The sequence below is a fragment of the Rhinoraja longicauda genome, chromosome 4, assembly GCF_053455715.1.
Source record: "Rhinoraja longicauda isolate Sanriku21f chromosome 4, sRhiLon1.1, whole genome shotgun sequence".
Classification (NCBI taxonomy): Eukaryota; Metazoa; Chordata; class Chondrichthyes; order Rajiformes; family Arhynchobatidae; genus Rhinoraja; species Rhinoraja longicauda.
This window is the reverse complement of record NC_135956.1, coordinates 92,893,213-92,909,566: the sequence shown is the minus strand read 5'-3', so window position 1 is coordinate 92,909,566 and position 16,354 is coordinate 92,893,213. Positions and strand designations below refer to the sequence as shown.

Sequence of the window (16,354 nt, the reverse complement as noted above, 5' to 3'; positions counted from 1 at the left end):
ACAAAGGTTCAAACATACGTTCAATCTGTCAAACAGGTCATCTGCAGAATCCTTATTGTCCGTGAATAACCTTAGATTCTTGAATACCTTAAGAAAGAATTATAAATAGTTTATTCAGAGGTTGTGAAAGTTGCAATTATAGAACTATTTTCATTATTTAAGGGCATCTCAATGCTCTTCACCATTCAAATAAGTCCTACCACTTTGTCATTACTGTACCAGCCAAATTATGCACGTAGTCCCATAAATAAAAATGAGTTCAGTTTCGTTTTTTGTCACTAAATGAATCACTAAAACACCAAATGTTAATGGACGACATGACCAAATAATCTGCTTTTTATTAAAATTAACCGAGGCTGAACAGAGACTCAGACGCTGGGCAGTACTTCTTTTCTCCTCTTCAAATGATTCTGTGTATCCATCGAACAATACAGATTGTTTAATATCTTATCAGTACTTCCCGCAGGAGCAAGTCCTCCAGTAATTTCACAGAGTATCAGCCTGGATTGTGTACAGATGCTCCCCGGCTAACGATGCTTCCACTTGCGATAGTTTGACTTTGCGATGGAGCAAACAGTAGTGAGCCATAGTGAGCGGCCGTTCACTTCCCGCCATGTGATCGTGATCGTGTATTCAATGTATTCAATGCATTTCCACTTACGATATTTGCGGATTACGATGGCTTTCTCGGAACGGAACCCCATGGTAAGTTGAGAAGTGCCTGTACTCAGATTACAATGTGTGGGTGTTCGTATGTCAGGCGTCTGTAACCTGGGGAAGGCCGGTAATGGTGGCTTCACAATCTCAGCCAAGGGTTCAGTATTTCAGCAGGCTGCACGCACCAGAAAGGTCCAGCGTTTAAATTGGGACTCGGTTCAGGTAAAGATAAATGCAAGGTTGTAACAATTAGCCTTGGCGGCTTTACATTTGGTGGACATCCTTCAAGGCTTCCTGACTTTAGGAGGGAACTTTAGGAGGGAGACACAAAATGCTGGAGTAACTCAGCGGGTCAGGCAGCTTATCTGGAGAGCATGGATAGGTAATGTTTTGGGTTGGAACCCTTCTTCAGACTGATTGTAGGAAAAAAAGATTTAAAAAAGAGGTGGGGGTAGGACAAAATCTGGCAAGTGATGGGTGGATAGGTGAGCCGGGGGTGGGGGGGGGGAGGGTGAGGTGATCCGGGCCTCTAGTGCCCTCTCTGTGATGTTTGCATCCTTTCCTGGTAACCACGTGGGCCTCCTTTGGCTTTGGTAGTTACCTCCCAATCACGTGCTAGTTGGCACTAAGGTCATAGCGTCAGAATTAAAGGACGTTCCTTTAGGAAGGAGATGACGAGAACTTTCTTTAGTCAGAGGGTGGTGAATCTGTGGAATTCATTGCCACAGAAGGCTGTGGAGGCCAAGTCAGGGGATATTTTTAAGGCAGAGATAGATATTCTTGATTAGTGCGGGTGTTGGGGGTTATGGGGAGAAGGCAGGAGAATGGAGTGCAGTGGGGAAGATAGATCAGGCATGATTGAATGGCGGAGTGGACTTGATTGGCTGAAAGACCTCATTCTACTCCAATAACTTATGAACTAAGTTGGCGTTGCTATAAATGCGTGTAAATTAGTGGTAGTATCTGGGGGGCAGTGGCATTCTTAATTCTTTGCCAGGCAATGCCATCACTGGTAAATGGAAATGGAGACCAATTTCATCCAAGATTCACATTTTCAGTAACAGCCACAATTGGGAAATGACTACAATTTCTGGCAGTAACTCAAACATCAAGGCCATGTTAGCAATCTCATTGTTGCCTCTTTATTTAGCTGACTGTAAATCTCCACGGGTCTGTGTGACTTATTACTACGAAGGCAGACACAAAATGCTGGAGTAACTCAGCGGGTCAGGCAGCATCTCGGGAGACAAGGAATGGGTGACGTTTCAGGTTGAAACCCGAAACGTCACCCATTCCTTCTCTCCCGAGATGCTGCCTGACCCACTAAGTTACTGTGACTTATTACTCGGTACGATTATTCTCTCTCATCACTGAATGAATTAGTACAGATTATAACAGTGGTATCTTTGGTTCTAAACAGACATAGCTGGAATAATTAAAGGAGCTGCATTAAAGCAGGCTAAGATGTTAAGGTATTTTGCATTGCATATAACATAATAATAGACAATAGACAATAGGTGCAGGAGTAGGCCATTCGGCCCTTCGAGCCAGCACCGCCATTCAATGTGATCATGGCTGATCATTCTCAATCAGTACCCCGTTCCTGCCTTCTCCCCATACCCCCTGACTCCGCTATCCTTAAGAGCTCTATCTAACTCTCTCTTGAATGCATTCAGAGAACTGGCCTCCACTGCCTTCTGAGGCAGAGAATTCCACAGATTCACAACTCTCTGACTGAAAAAGTTTTTCCTCGCCTCCGTTTTAAATGGCCTACCCCTTATTCTTAAACTGTGGCCCCTGGTTCTGGACTCCCCCAACATTGGGAACATGTTTCCTGCCTCTAGCGTGTCCAATCCCTTAATAATCTTATATGTTTCAATAAGATCCCCTCTCATTTTTCTAAATTCCAGTGCATACAAGCCTAGTCACTCCAGTCTTTCAACATATGACAATCCCGCCATTCCGGGAATTAACGTAGTGAACCTACGCCCTCAATAGCAAGAATATCCTTCCACAAATTTGGAGACCAAAACTGCACACAGTACTCCAGCTGCGGTCTCACTAGGGCCCTGTACAACTGCAGAAGGACCTCTTTGCTCCTAGACTCAACTCCTCTTGTCATAAAGGCTGACATGCCATTAGCTTTCTTTACTGCCTGCTGCACCTGCATGCTAATTTTAAGTGACCGATGAACAAGGACACCCAGATCTCGTTGTACTTCCCCATTTCCTAATTTGACACCATTCAGATAATAATCTGTCTTCCTGTTCTTACCACCAAAGTGGATAACCTCACATTTATCCACATTAAACTGCATCTGCCATGCATCTGCCCACTCACACAACCTGTCCAAGTCACCCTGCATCCTCATAGCATCCTCCTCACAGTTCACACTGCCACCCAGCTTTGTGTCATATGCAAATTTGCTAATGTTACTTTTAATCCCTTCATCTAAGTCATTAATGTATATTGTAAATAGCTGCGGTCCCAGCACCGAGCCTTGCGGTACCCCACTAGTCACTGCCTGCCATTCTGAAAGGGACCCGTTAATCCCTACTCTGTTTCCTGTCTGCCAACCGATTTTCTCTCCATGTCAGTACCCTACCCCCAATACCATGTGCTCTAATTTTGCACACTAATCTCCCATGCGGGACCTTATCAAAGGCTTTCTGAAAGTCCAGGTACACTACATCCACTGGCTCTCCCTTGTCCATTTTCCTAGTTACATCCTCAAGAAATTTCAGATTAGTCAAGCATGATTTCCCCTTCGTAAATCCATGCTGACTCGGAACGATCCTGTTACTGCTATCCAAATGCTCCGCAATTTCGACTTTTATAATTGACTCCAGCATCTTCCCCACCACTGATGTCAGACTAACTGGTCTATAATTTCCCATTTTCTCTCTCCCTCCTTTCTTAAAAAGTGGGATAACATTAGCTCCCCTCCAATCCACAGGAACTGATCCTGAATCTATAGAACATTGGAAAATGATCACCAATGCGTCCACGATTTCTAGAGCCACTTCCTTAAGTACCCTGGGATGCAGACCATCAGGCCCTGGGGATTTATCAGCCTTCAGTCCCATCAGTCTACCCAAAACCATTTCCTGCCTAATGTGAATTTCCTTCAGTTCCTCCATTACCCTAGGACCTCTGTCCACTTAAATCTGGGAGATTGTTTGTATCTTCCTTAGTGATAGTAATAATAATAACTTTATTTATTTAGCACTTTTCATGCAATTGAATGCAGCCCAAAAACAAACACATGTCTAAACAAAAACACAATTTAAAACAGCAAGGACATAGGCAGTTAGCAGCATACAAAGCACAGATTTATATAAAAATGGGAACAAAGGTCAGAATTCCTTACTGAAGTACAATCTCTACCTGCTTTTCCACTGCAACCTTATTGTAGTATCGGATACAGTCTTTCCCCAGGAAGTCAAATTCCACCACGCACTGCATCCCATCAATGTGATCGTGCAACTTGACATGTTCAACACGGAGTGAGCAGCAGCCAACTGTATCGGCAGACTCTCCTTCCTCCTTCTCATTGCCAGCTCTCAAAGCTAACTGTGGAGGCACCGAAAAACAAGCTCATTAGAGCCCTGTTGTAAAGAAACATACACAGTGAAATCTAACTACTCAATCAAAGCCAAGTCCATGGATAGCACAGGTTTGGAGGGATATGGACCAAATGCTGGCAGGTGGGACTAATGTAGTTGGGACATGTTGGCCGGTGCAGACAAGTTGGGCTGAAGGGCCTGTTTCCACACTTTGAAGGATAAAATGGGTGACATTTCGTGTCGAGACCCTTCTAGACCCGAAACGTTACCCATTCCTTCTCTCCAGAGATGCTGCCTGTCCTGCTGAATTACTCCAGCACTTTGTGGCTATCTTCGCTTTAAACCAGCAACTGCAGTTCCTTCCTCCACATCCCAATGATACAAATACCTACGGGAAAATTCAACATTATGAAGACTTTTGATGTAACAATCAGGGAAAATGTTTGCTCCCACAAGTAGGTCATTAGCCAACGCATTTAAATAGAATAAGGAATTTCAACATATTCATGATCGTGGAGAACTTGACAACAATATTGATGGGAGCAGGTCCTAAAACACGCTTCTATAGTGATTGGACACAATAAGGAGTTTTTTTTTAGATTAAAGGGAGAAACACTTAAGTCAACAGATCTTACTTATTCAAATTCTTAGAATCAAACTCACAACAGAGAAGACATTTCTAGCTTATTCCGGTTCATTGAAGGAGTCATGCACACTACCATTATCCTTCAATGATGCAAATCCCCACATCCACGTTTCTGTCCAATTCCTTTCAAAATTCTAATGGAATCTGCATCCAACACTTTTTCAAATCCAGATATATATAGGGTGGGAAAGAGCTTTTGATCAATTCGATTGATCCTTGGTTGATAAACATTTCTTGCAGGAAGAGAATGCTTTTGAGAGTCATAGAGTCATGCAGCACTCTCTCTCCCAAAGCTAAACACTAACATCTTAAACAACCTCCACCCCAACCCGAGGTCAGCCCCAATCTCTACAGTTCAAGAATAAACTCTTCCTTTCAGTTTAATATTAACCTGGCAAAACACCGCTGGACACGTTATAATCCTTTTAGATAAGACACAAAATGCTGGAGTAACTCAGCAGGCCAGGCAGCATCACTGGAGAGAAGGAATGGGTGATGTTTCGGGTCGAGACCATTCTTCAGACTGGTTGGAGATAAGGGAAACGAGAGAGATAGACGATGATGTATCGAGATAAAGAACAATGAATGAAAGATATGCAAAAAAAGTAACGATACATAGACAATAGGTGGAGGAGGCCATTCAGTCCTTCGAGCCTGTACGCACCGCCATTCAATGTGATCATGGCTGATCATTCACAATCAGTACCCCGTTCCTGCCTTCTCCCCATACCCCCTGACTCCGCTATCATTTATCTAACTCTCTCTTGAAAGCATCCAGAGAATTGGCCTCCACTGCCTTGAGGCAGAGAATTCCACAGATTTACAACTCTCTGAGTGAAAAAGTTTTTCCTCATCTCCGTTCTAAATGGCCTACCCCTTATTCTTAAACTGTGGGCCCTGGTTCTGGACTCCCCCAACATTGGGAACATGTTTCCTGCCTCTAACGTGTCCAAGCCCTTAATAATCTTATATGCTTCAATAAGATCTCCTCTCATCCTTCTAAATTCCAGCGTATACAAGCCCAGTCGCTCCATTCAATTAACATACGAGTCCAGCCACCCTGGGAATTAGCCTCGTGAATCTACGCTGCACTCCCTTCCTCAAATTTGGAGACCAAATCTGCACACAATACTCCAGGTTCTACAGTACTCCAGGAGACCAAAAGTGCCCACAGCGATGATAAGGGAAACGCCATTCTTTGTGAAGTATGTGACACATTAGACATGTTGACCATGTCCTTTGTCTTTCCATGTAGAATTTCTTCTGGGTCCTTAAAGTACCAACATTTTCCCAGGCTACATATGGAGCTGTGAAATTTATTTATATTTGTCGAAAGATTAAAAAGGGGAAATGTTGTCATGCATCGGTGCAAAAACACCCCAAACTGTACTTTGTCGATGAAATAAAGGGCCACAGCTCGCTGGCGTGTCTTCATTTCCCTCGACTTCCAATCTGCACGATATCCAGATTGGATGGCATCGATCCTGTCCTTCAGGCGCCGGGCAATTTCATACTTCTGCAAATCCTTCTCACCCTGTAGGTTTCAACAGAAAACACATTGTCACTTGTGTTCCTCTGTCCCTCTCTTCCCCTCCCCCTTCCCAGTTCTCCCACTGTCTTCCTGTCTCCACCTATATCCTTTCTTTGTCCCGCCCCCCTGACATCAGTCTGAAGAAGGGTCTCGACCTGAAACGTCACCCATTCCCTCTCTCCTAGATGCTGCCTGACCTGCTAAATTACTCCAGCATTTTGTGATACCATGTCACTTGTGTTGCTCAGTTACTTCTTGGAGATAACACTTCACTTTTCCATTGAGTTTAGCATCCGGATAACTGGTACACAACACCTCAATGGCTGAAGATGGACACAAAATGCTTCGAGTCCATATCTCTATGTCTCCCTCTCCCCTGACTCTCAGTCTGAGGGGTCTTGACTCAAAACATCACCCATTCCTTCTCTCCAGAGATGCTGCCTGTCCCGCTGAGTTACTCCAGCATTTTGTGTCTATAAGGTCATGTGATAGGAGTAGAATTAGGCTATTCGGCCCATCAAGTCTACTCCGCCATTCAATCATGGCTGATCTATCTCTCCCTCCTAACCCCATTCTCCTGCCTTCTGTCCATAACCCCTGACACCTGCAATAATCAAGAATCTATTTATCTCTGCCTTAAAAATATCCACTGACTTGGCCTCTACAGCCTTATGTGGCAAAGAATCCCACAGATTCACCGCCCTCTGACTAAAGAAATTTCTCCTCATCTCCTTCCTAAAAGAATGTCTTTTAATTCTGAGGCTGTGACCTCTAGTCTGAGACTCTCCCACTCGAACCATCTTTGGTTTAAATCAGCATGTGCAGATCCTTCTTACACACCCCAATAGCTGATGTGGAACTGAATAGTATTTACCCAGAGATTCTCAAATTGAATTACACAGTGAATGTACATGTCTCCTTTTGTGTAAGCTAGCATCTGCAGTTTCTTGTTTCTACTCATGATATAGGATGATGTAATAAATCTTGAGAAGGGAATGACTATTAATACACACCTTAAGTTTGGAGCTGGGGTTTAGCATGATATATTTATTGAGTCCCTGGACATTCTCCACCCACGATGCAAGCCAGGTCACTTTGTTATCAAAACGCACCTCCTTCCAATTATGCCCTGCTGGTGGCACTGGGATCTTGGAATCACTGATAAAATATGTTCAATTTAGAAAAAGACAGTTAACTAATATGCAATATATTTGAACAAGATATGTTTGTCCAAGTGACATCTGGATCAGTGATCAACAGATTGTGAGCAGGGAAGTTTCGTGTACTTGTTTAGGAACTTACACTGGAATTTAGAAGGATGAGAGGGGATCTTATCGAAACATATAAGATTATTAAGGGGTTGGACACGTTAGAGGCAGGAAACATGTGCCCAATGTTGGAGGAGTCCAGAACCAGGGCCCACAGTTTAAGAATAAGGGGTCGGCCATTTAGAACGGAGATGAGGAAAAACTTTTTCAGTCAGAGAGTTGTGAATCTGTGAAATTCTCTGCCTCAGAAGGCAGTGGAGGCCAATTCTCTGAATGCATTCAAGAGAGAGCTAGATAGAGCTCTTAATGATAGCAGAGTCAGGGGGTATGGGGAGAAAGTTTGTCCAGAGACCAGCTCAAAGCGATCAAAGCCGCTGTTAGGGCTTCGGCGGTGGAGAGGGCCGCAGGAAACGTGTTCCCAATGTTGGGGGAGTCCAGAACCAGGGGCCACAGTTTAAGAATAAGGGGTAGGACATTTAGGACTGAGATGAGGAAACACTTTTTCAGTCAGTGGAATTCTCTGCCTCAGAAGGCAGTGGAGGCCAATTCTCTGGATGCTTTCAAGAGAGAGTTAGATGGAGCTCTTAAGGATAGTGGAGTCAGGGGGTATGGGGAGAAGGCAGGAACGGGGTACTGATTGTGGATGATCAGCCATGATCACATTGAATGGCGGTGCTGGCTGGAAGGGCCGAATGGCCTACCCCTTGCACCTATTGTCTATTGAGGCCCTGCAGCAGCCTGGAGCATGGCCTGCGGCCATATGGAAGGCCTGAGGAAGGATGTGCTTGCTCCGGAGAGGGTCCAGAGGAGGTTTACATCATTGATCCCAGGAATGAGTTGGTTAACCTGTGATGAGCATTTGACGGCACTGGGCCTGTACTCACTGGAGTTTAGAAGAATGAGGGGGACCTCATTGAAACGTACAGAATAGTGAGTGGCCTGGATAGAGTGGATGTGGAGAGTATGTTTCCATTAGTGGGAGAGTCCAGGACTAAAGGTCACAGCCTCAGAATTAAAGGACGTTCTTTTAGAAAGGAGATGAGGAGTTTCTTTAGTCAGCGTGGAATTCTCTGGCACAGAAGGCTGTTTAGGCCAAGTCAGTGGAGAACAAGGGCTGAAGAGGGCCGTACAAGGAGAGGGACTGGAATGGAGGCGACGGCTGCAACGACCCTTTGTGGCCAGCTGCAGCAGGGACTGTAAAATGGAGCCAAAGTGGCACCTCTTGCATATGGTAGGCTGTTCCGTACATACTGATACTGTACTGACTGGGATGATTGTGTGGAGATAGTCTTGCTGAGCTGCATGCAAAAAATGTATTTCAATGTATATGGTACGTAGGGTTGCCAACTTTCTCACACCCAAATAAGGGACAAAGGGTGACGTCACTGCCCCCCGTCCCACGTGACCTCACCCAGCCAGCGGCCACGTGCTCCCGCTCCATCAATGGCGGCCACCCGGGCCGGGAGGCGGGTTGCAATGCAACCTCTGTGAGGCGGTGCCCGGGCCTCCGCGCCTACAATGTCCGGGCCTACAGTGGACCCAGGCCTAATACGGGACAAGGGCGGTCCCGTACGGAGCAAACCAATTCAGCCCAATATATGGGATGTTCCGGCTAATACGGGACAGTTGGCAACCCTACTGGTACACGTGACAATGAAGAAACTATTACACCATTTTACTGAGCACGAGGGGATGGGTCACTCAAGACCAAGGTCCTCTACCAACCTGCCCCTTGCTGCATCTCTGACATCCAACGATAAACGTTCCTCTCAAGACTCTGGAAACATGAGGGGACCACTTCCCATTGCTCACGAGACATCTCTTAGCAAAGGCAGCCATTGATGATTAAACCCACCACTGCTTACGGTTCGCTGACAGCCATTGTCCTCCCTCCTTCCCCCCCCCTCCCTAGGAGATAGATTTAAACTTTAAAATGAGAATAAATGTAAAAATATAGATTTCAATGAAACTTCTTCCATTAACACCAAAGGGACGACGGTGAGTAAGGTGGGCCTAAACTATCGTGTACCGTTTTGGCTGTAGTTCTGGAACAAACAAACAAACAAACGAGAGTTTTCGTATATAGATGGGGCAAAAGCTGGCAAATGGGACTAGCTTAGATGGGGCATCTTGGTCAGCATGGAAAGGTTGGGCAGAAGGTCCCGTTTCTGTGCTGTGTGACTAGAGAAATGTTTAGCCGCTAACAGACCGGCAATATTGTTAAAGAAAACCACTTTGGGCGTTCATGATGCAAGGATTCAAAGGTGGAAAGATAAAAATGATATACATCACAGGGCATTTATTCACAAAATGCTGGAGTAACTCGGCAGGTCAGGCAGCATCTCGGGAGAGGGGTCTCGACCCGAATCGTCGCCCATTCCTTCTCTCCTGAGATGCTGCCTGACCTGCTGAGTTACTCCAGCATTTTGTGAATAAATACCGTCGATTTGTACCAGCATCTGCAGTTATTTCCTTATTATATCACAGGGCAGTGTTGTTTTATTATCTATTTTTGGATTCATCATTTAATCTGCTTACTTGCTGCAATTGATGATGACATCTTCTGGCATGATCCTTTGCTTCAGTTTGCCCATCTTTGGGTGGTCACCACGGCCACGGAAAAGCCCCGGAGGCTCAATTTTGAAGTTGGCAATTCTCTCGCGGTGCCCGTCCATCACACAGTAGCCGTACAGCTCAGTGACCTTGTCTTGTTCCAGCTTTAATTTCTGCAAGGAATGACTGGATTCTCACTCCATAGTTCACTTATTTCCACCCATTTCATTCACTACTATGTGCTGTTCTCACAAATGAAATTACTTATTTAATCCACCCGTTTCTATTTGGCCATAAAAAGCTGGGGTAACTCAGCGGGTCAGGCAGCATCTGTGGAGAGCAGAAATGGGTGACGTTTCAGAGTGCTGGGGTAACTCAGCGGGTCAGGCAGCGTCTGTGGAGAGCAGAAATGGGTGACGTTTCAGGTCAAGACCCTTCTTCAGACTGGTATGGGATAAGGGAAACGAGAGATATAGACGGTGATGTAGAGATAAAGAACAATGAATGAAAGATATGCAAAAAAGTAACGATGATAAAGGAAACAGGCCATTGTTAGCAGTTTGTAGGGTGAAAACGAGAAGCTGGTGTGACTTGGGTGGGGGAGGGATAGAGAGAGAGAGAGGGAATGCTGGGGCTACCTGAGAGAAATCAATATTCATACCACTGCCAAAGCAAAATATGGGATGATGTTCCTCCAATTTCCATTTAGCTCACTCTGACACTGGAGGAGACCTAGGACAGAAAGGTCTGTGTAGGAATGAGGAGAGTTAAAGTGTTTAGCAACCGGGAGATCTGGTAGGTTCAGGATGACTGAGCGAAGGTGTTCAGTGAAACGATTGCCCAGTCTATGTTTGGTCTCGCCGATGTATTAGAGTCCACATCTTGAACAAAGGATACAGTACATGATGTTGGAGGAGGTGCAAATGAACCTCTGCCTAACCTGAAAGGACCTGCAGGCGAGGCAGGAGGTACAAGGACAGGTGTTGTATCTTCTGCGGTTCCTACACATTTCCATTTGGATCTTTCTACTAGTTTCAACCAGTGTTGTTCATGGCCCTAAGCCGTTCACTTTATGCACAATTCTAACCACTATTCAGCAACATCTTTGAAGTTATGACTTCTCATCTGTCCACCGTGAAGATAATCTGCCTCTTGTGCCCAATAACTTTAATCCATCATTACCTGCATTATTCAAGACCTGAAACGTCACCCATTCCTTCTCTCCAGAGATGCTGCTTGTCCCGCTGAGTTACTTCAGCTTTTTGTGTCTATCTTCAGTTTAAAGCAGCATCTGCAGTACCCTCCTACACACCTCCCTTCCATTGACTCCATCTACACTTCACGCTGCCTCAGCAAGGCCAGCAGCATAATCAATAGACAACAGGTGGAGTAGGCCATTCGGCCCTTCGAGCCAGCACCGCCATTCAATGTGATCATGGCTGATCATTCTCAATCAGTACCCCGTTCCTGCCTTCTCCCCATACCCCCTGACTCCGCTATCCTTAAGAGGTCTATCTAGCTCTCTCTTGAATGGACCAGTCTCACCCTGGACTTTGACCCCTTAGCTAGGAAAGAGATGTGGCGGTACCATTACTGGCAGGAGGCATGGATACAGGCGAGGGGAGTTTGATTGGCAGATCGGTAGAGTAATTGACACAGGCTAGTGGCTAAAAAGGGTGTCAGATAAGGAAAGAAGAGGAGGTAAAGAGGAGATCACCAGACCACTCAAGCCTGCTCCATATTCAACATGATCATGGCTGATCGATGCTGGCCTCCTCTACTGGGCCAGTTTTACAAGAATGATCCCAGGAATGAGTAGGATAACATGATGAGCATGTGACAGCACTGGGCCTGTACTCACTGGAGTTTAGAAGGTTGAGGGGGGACCTCAATGAGATTTACAGAATAATGAAAGGCCTGGATAGAGTGGATGCGGAGATGTTTCCACTGGTGGGAGAGTCTAGGACCAAAGTTCACAGCCTCAGAATTAAAGGGCGCTCTTTTAGAAAGGAGATGAGGAGGAATTTCTTTAGTCAGAGGGTAGTTAATCTGTGGAGCTCATTGCCACAGAGGGCTGTGGAGGTCAAGTCAGTGGATATTTTTAAGGCAGAGATAGACAAATTCTTGATTAGAACGGGTGTCAAGGATTATGAGAAGCCAGGAGAATGGGATTAGGAGGCAGAGATCAGCCATGATCGAATGGCAGAGTGGACTAGATGGGCCAAATGGCCTAATTTTGCTCCTATAACTTGTGAACTTGTTTCCCATAGCCCTCAATTGCCCAACCCTTCAGACATTTATCTCTACCTTGGATTTCTAATGATCTGGCATCTACTGCCCCGACGTAGAGATTTCTAGAGATTCATTACCATTTGGGAAACAATTATGCAAATCTGTCTCAAATGGTTGTTTCCTTATCGTGTAACTCTGCCTCTTATGTGACTCTCCCACAAGCGAACACAATTCAACATCTATCCTGCGTCAGAAGGAACTGCAGATGCTGGTTTACACCGAAGATAAGACACAAAATGTTGGAAGAACTCAGCAGGTCAGACAGCACTTCTGGAGGTGTCTGAAGAAGGGCCTCAGCCCAAAACGGCACCTATTCCTTTTCTCGAGATGCTGCCTGACCCGCTGAGTTACTCCAGCACTCTGTGAAACGTCACCTATCCATGTTCTCCACAGATGCTGCCTGGCCCGCATGAGCTACTCCAGAATTTTATGTCTATCTTCAACATCTACGCTGTCAAGCCTCTTTACTGTCTTGTGTTTGAATAAGATCACCCACTATTCTATTCTAAAATTCAGTTGGATAAAAGCATAAATCCCCTTGAACATGAGAAAGAATCCCCCTAATTGCCTACTAAAGAATGGATTTTGTTTAGTAGGTAAAAGGCCCTCTCGATTTACCAGCCTTGTGTTTTTCCACAATCATCTTCAGACCACCACAAACAGCATCAGGGTTTCTTATTACAGCTTTCTCATCTATCTTGAACAAATTGAACAGTATGCCTCCTTATCACCTTCCCCTCAGCCAACAATGAATCGTTCCTATCTGAAGAAGGGTCTCGGCCCAAAACGTCACCCATTCCTTCTCTCCAGAGGTACTGCCTGACCCGCTGAGTTACTCCAGCATTTTGTGCCCATCTTCGGTATAAACCAGCATCTGCAGTTCAATTCCTTCCTGCACGTTTATTTAACCCTCCAACTTTATGCCACAATTTTCATATTTATAGCCAACGGTTTTAATTTAATCGATAAAACCTTAAGTTTGAAAAAGCAGGTCCACCATTTTTTCCTCTGGAGAGCTGCTGATACTTAGATTGTACCTCAGCACCACTCATTGCCTTACAGTGGCATAGGGGTAGAGTTGCTGCCTCACAGCGCCAGAGACCCGGGTTTGATCCTGACTATTGGTGCTATCTGTACGGAGTTTGTAGCACGTGGGTTTTCTCTGGGCTCTCCTGCTTCGTCTCACATCCCAAAGACACGCAGGTGTGTTGATTAATTTGCTTCTGTAAATTGTCCCGAGGGTGTGTAGGATAGAACTAGCCTGTGAGTGACCATGGTCAGCGTGGACCTGTTTCCATGCTGTAGCGAAGGGCCTGTTTCCATGCTGTATCTCCAAACATGTACTAAATGAGCACTTCTAAGCGAGTACTAACTGATTGGACAAGTGAAGTATTTTTCTACGTACCCGTTTTTCCTCCTTGGGTGACATTTTCCTGGCCTCTGTCTTTTCAGTGAAGTATTGATGAAGACGTCTGAAATCGCATTTATTTAAGTTGGTGATTATCGATGCTTCTAAGTCGCTCATTTCCTGTCCAGGAGCAAATCCATAAACAGTGAAGGAGGTACAATTATAATCGACATCTAACACTCAAATCAGTTCAAAGTTGCCTTTTTATCGTCTGTCATTCAGACCTGTAATTCAGTCTTAGTAAGCGAGCACACGTCAATTTATACATGTCGTATAAACTTACGGAGCAGTGCCGTTGATTAACACTTTGCAGACACTTACTTACATTTGAAATGCAGTGCCTAATGCAGACAAATTCAGCAGCTAAACAACAAAAATCAAAATTTAACAAGTCATTGTAAAAGGTTACAAGTAATGAAAATGTGAGGGAGAGAATGTTAATGATCTGGCCTGGCCCAATGATGCCCGAGACATCACCACAAGCTGCCATTCAACCCCCTCCCCTCAAAAAAGATAGAAATTGGATCACAATAATCTGGAAAACCCAGTGATCGCATTCGCCAAATATGACTGGTCCAGGAGTCTGCATCGGTCACACTGATGTTAACTGGTAGTAAAGATGTGTGCTCCTTCATGAATTGGTTTAGCTTTCCTCCACGGAGGTTAGCACCACTGTTTGAGAGGTTTTAGAGATCGGCGCATGGCTATGCAGGGCCTGTTTCCACACTGTATCACTCTATGATTCTATGATTCTATGACTCTAAAAACAAAAGAAAACGCACCATCTGCCAGTCAAGAAAGAAGTTTTGTCTGAAGATTTCCTTTGTAGTGTACTCATGATCCAACATTTTGGCAAAGAAGGTGGCCATTTCTTCTGCTGCAGGAGTCAACGTCATTGGTTTACCTGTTCAAAGAATGATTTACAAACAAGGCACCAACATTAGTGCACAAATGACAGCAATTGCAAAGTGTAGTCACACAGCACAGATACAGGCCCTTCAGCTCAACTGGCTCATTCCAACCAAGATGCCCTATCTGAGCTAGTACCATTTGCTTGCTTTGACCCATATCCCTCCAAACATTCTACACATGTAACTATCCAAATGTCCTTTAATTGCTGTTATGGTTCTAGCCTCAACCACCTCCTCTGGCAGCTTCATGTACCCATCACCCACTGTGTGAAACAGTTGCCCTCCCCAGGTTCCCATTAATTCTTTCCCCATCTCACCTTAAACCTTTGCCCTCTAGTTTTTGATTCTCGTACCTTGGGTAAAAGACTCCATACATTGATCCTATCTGTTCCCCTCGTGATTTTAACATCATCCCCCAGCCTCCTGCACTCCGAAGAATAATTTCCTAGCCTGTCCAAACTTTCCTTATGTAGGGACTTGTAGAGCAGAGGGATTGAGGAGTATAGAAACATAATTCCCCAAAAGTGGCATGACAGGTAGACAAGGTGGTGATGAAGGGTGTTGGTATATTGGCCTTGATCAATCAACATATTGCATGCAGAGGTTGGTGGAGCCACCAGCACTGGCTGCCTCGCCAATAGTCTGTCTGTCCTTTCTTCTGTTTTTGATATTTTAAGTATGTGTTGAAAGTATGTTTTTGTGTTACTTGGTTTGTTTTATGTGGGGGGTGAGTTGGGGGAATTTATTTTTCAATCTCTTACGTCAACGAAGATGCGATTTTTTTACCGTATCGTATCTCCGTCTGCACTGCGGCCGAACATCGAGGAGTTGGCAGCCTTACAATAGACAATAGGTGCAGGAGGAGGCCATTCGGCCCTTCGAGCCAGCACCGCCATTCAATGTGATCATGGCTGATCATTCTCAATCAGTACCCTGTTCCTGCCTTCTCCCCATACCCCCTGACTCCGCTAACCTTAAGAGCTCTATCTAGCTCTCTCTTGAATGCATTCAGATAATTGGCCTCCACTGCCTTCTGAGGCAGAGAATTCCACAGATTCACAACTCTCTGACTGAAAAGGTTTTCCTCATCTCAGTTCTAAATGGCCTACCCCTTATTCTTAAACTGTGGCCCCTGGTCTGGACTCCCCCAACATTGGGAACATGTTTCCTGCCTCTAACGTGTCCAACCCCTTAATAATCTTATACGTTTCGATAAGATACGTTCCTTTCCTGGAGACCGGCCCGGCACTTCATGCCGCGGGCGCGGCGCGGACTTTAACATCGCGAAGCTTGCGATCCCTTTGCTGGGGATCGACTGTGGAGAGCTCCAACATGCAGGGCTTGTGGACTTTAACATCGTGAAGCCCGCGGTCTCTGGTAAGAAGAGGCCGACTTCTTACCAGCACGGCTGTATGGTAACTCAAATTTCACTGTACCTTAATTGGTACATGGGACAATAAATTGATCTTGAATTTTGAAATCTTGACCTCTCCTGAAAACTCAAGCCCTTGAGTCCTTATGT

General features: G+C 45.1%; 1 protein-coding gene across 3 annotated transcripts in view; it reads right to left on the bottom strand.

Annotated features, from left to right (window-relative positions):
- Positions 1–16,354, bottom strand: part of LOC144592987 (DNA topoisomerase 1-like) — a 62,511-nt gene that overhangs the window by 6,199 nt on the left and 39,958 nt on the right. For all 3 annotated transcript variants that reach the window (XM_078398395.1, XM_078398397.1, XM_078398396.1), the window contains 7 exons: positions 14,704–14,825; positions 13,919–14,041; positions 10,207–10,394; positions 7,414–7,558; positions 6,260–6,403; positions 4,045–4,230; positions 19–87 (listed from right to left, as the gene is read on the bottom strand). In XM_078398395.1, the coding sequence (XP_078254521.1) occupies positions 19–87; positions 4,045–4,230; positions 6,260–6,403; positions 7,414–7,558; positions 10,207–10,394; positions 13,919–14,041; positions 14,704–14,825 (977 nt within the window). The remainder of the gene's footprint in view (positions 1–18; positions 88–4,044; positions 4,231–6,259; positions 6,404–7,413; positions 7,559–10,206; positions 10,395–13,918; positions 14,042–14,703; positions 14,826–16,354) is intronic.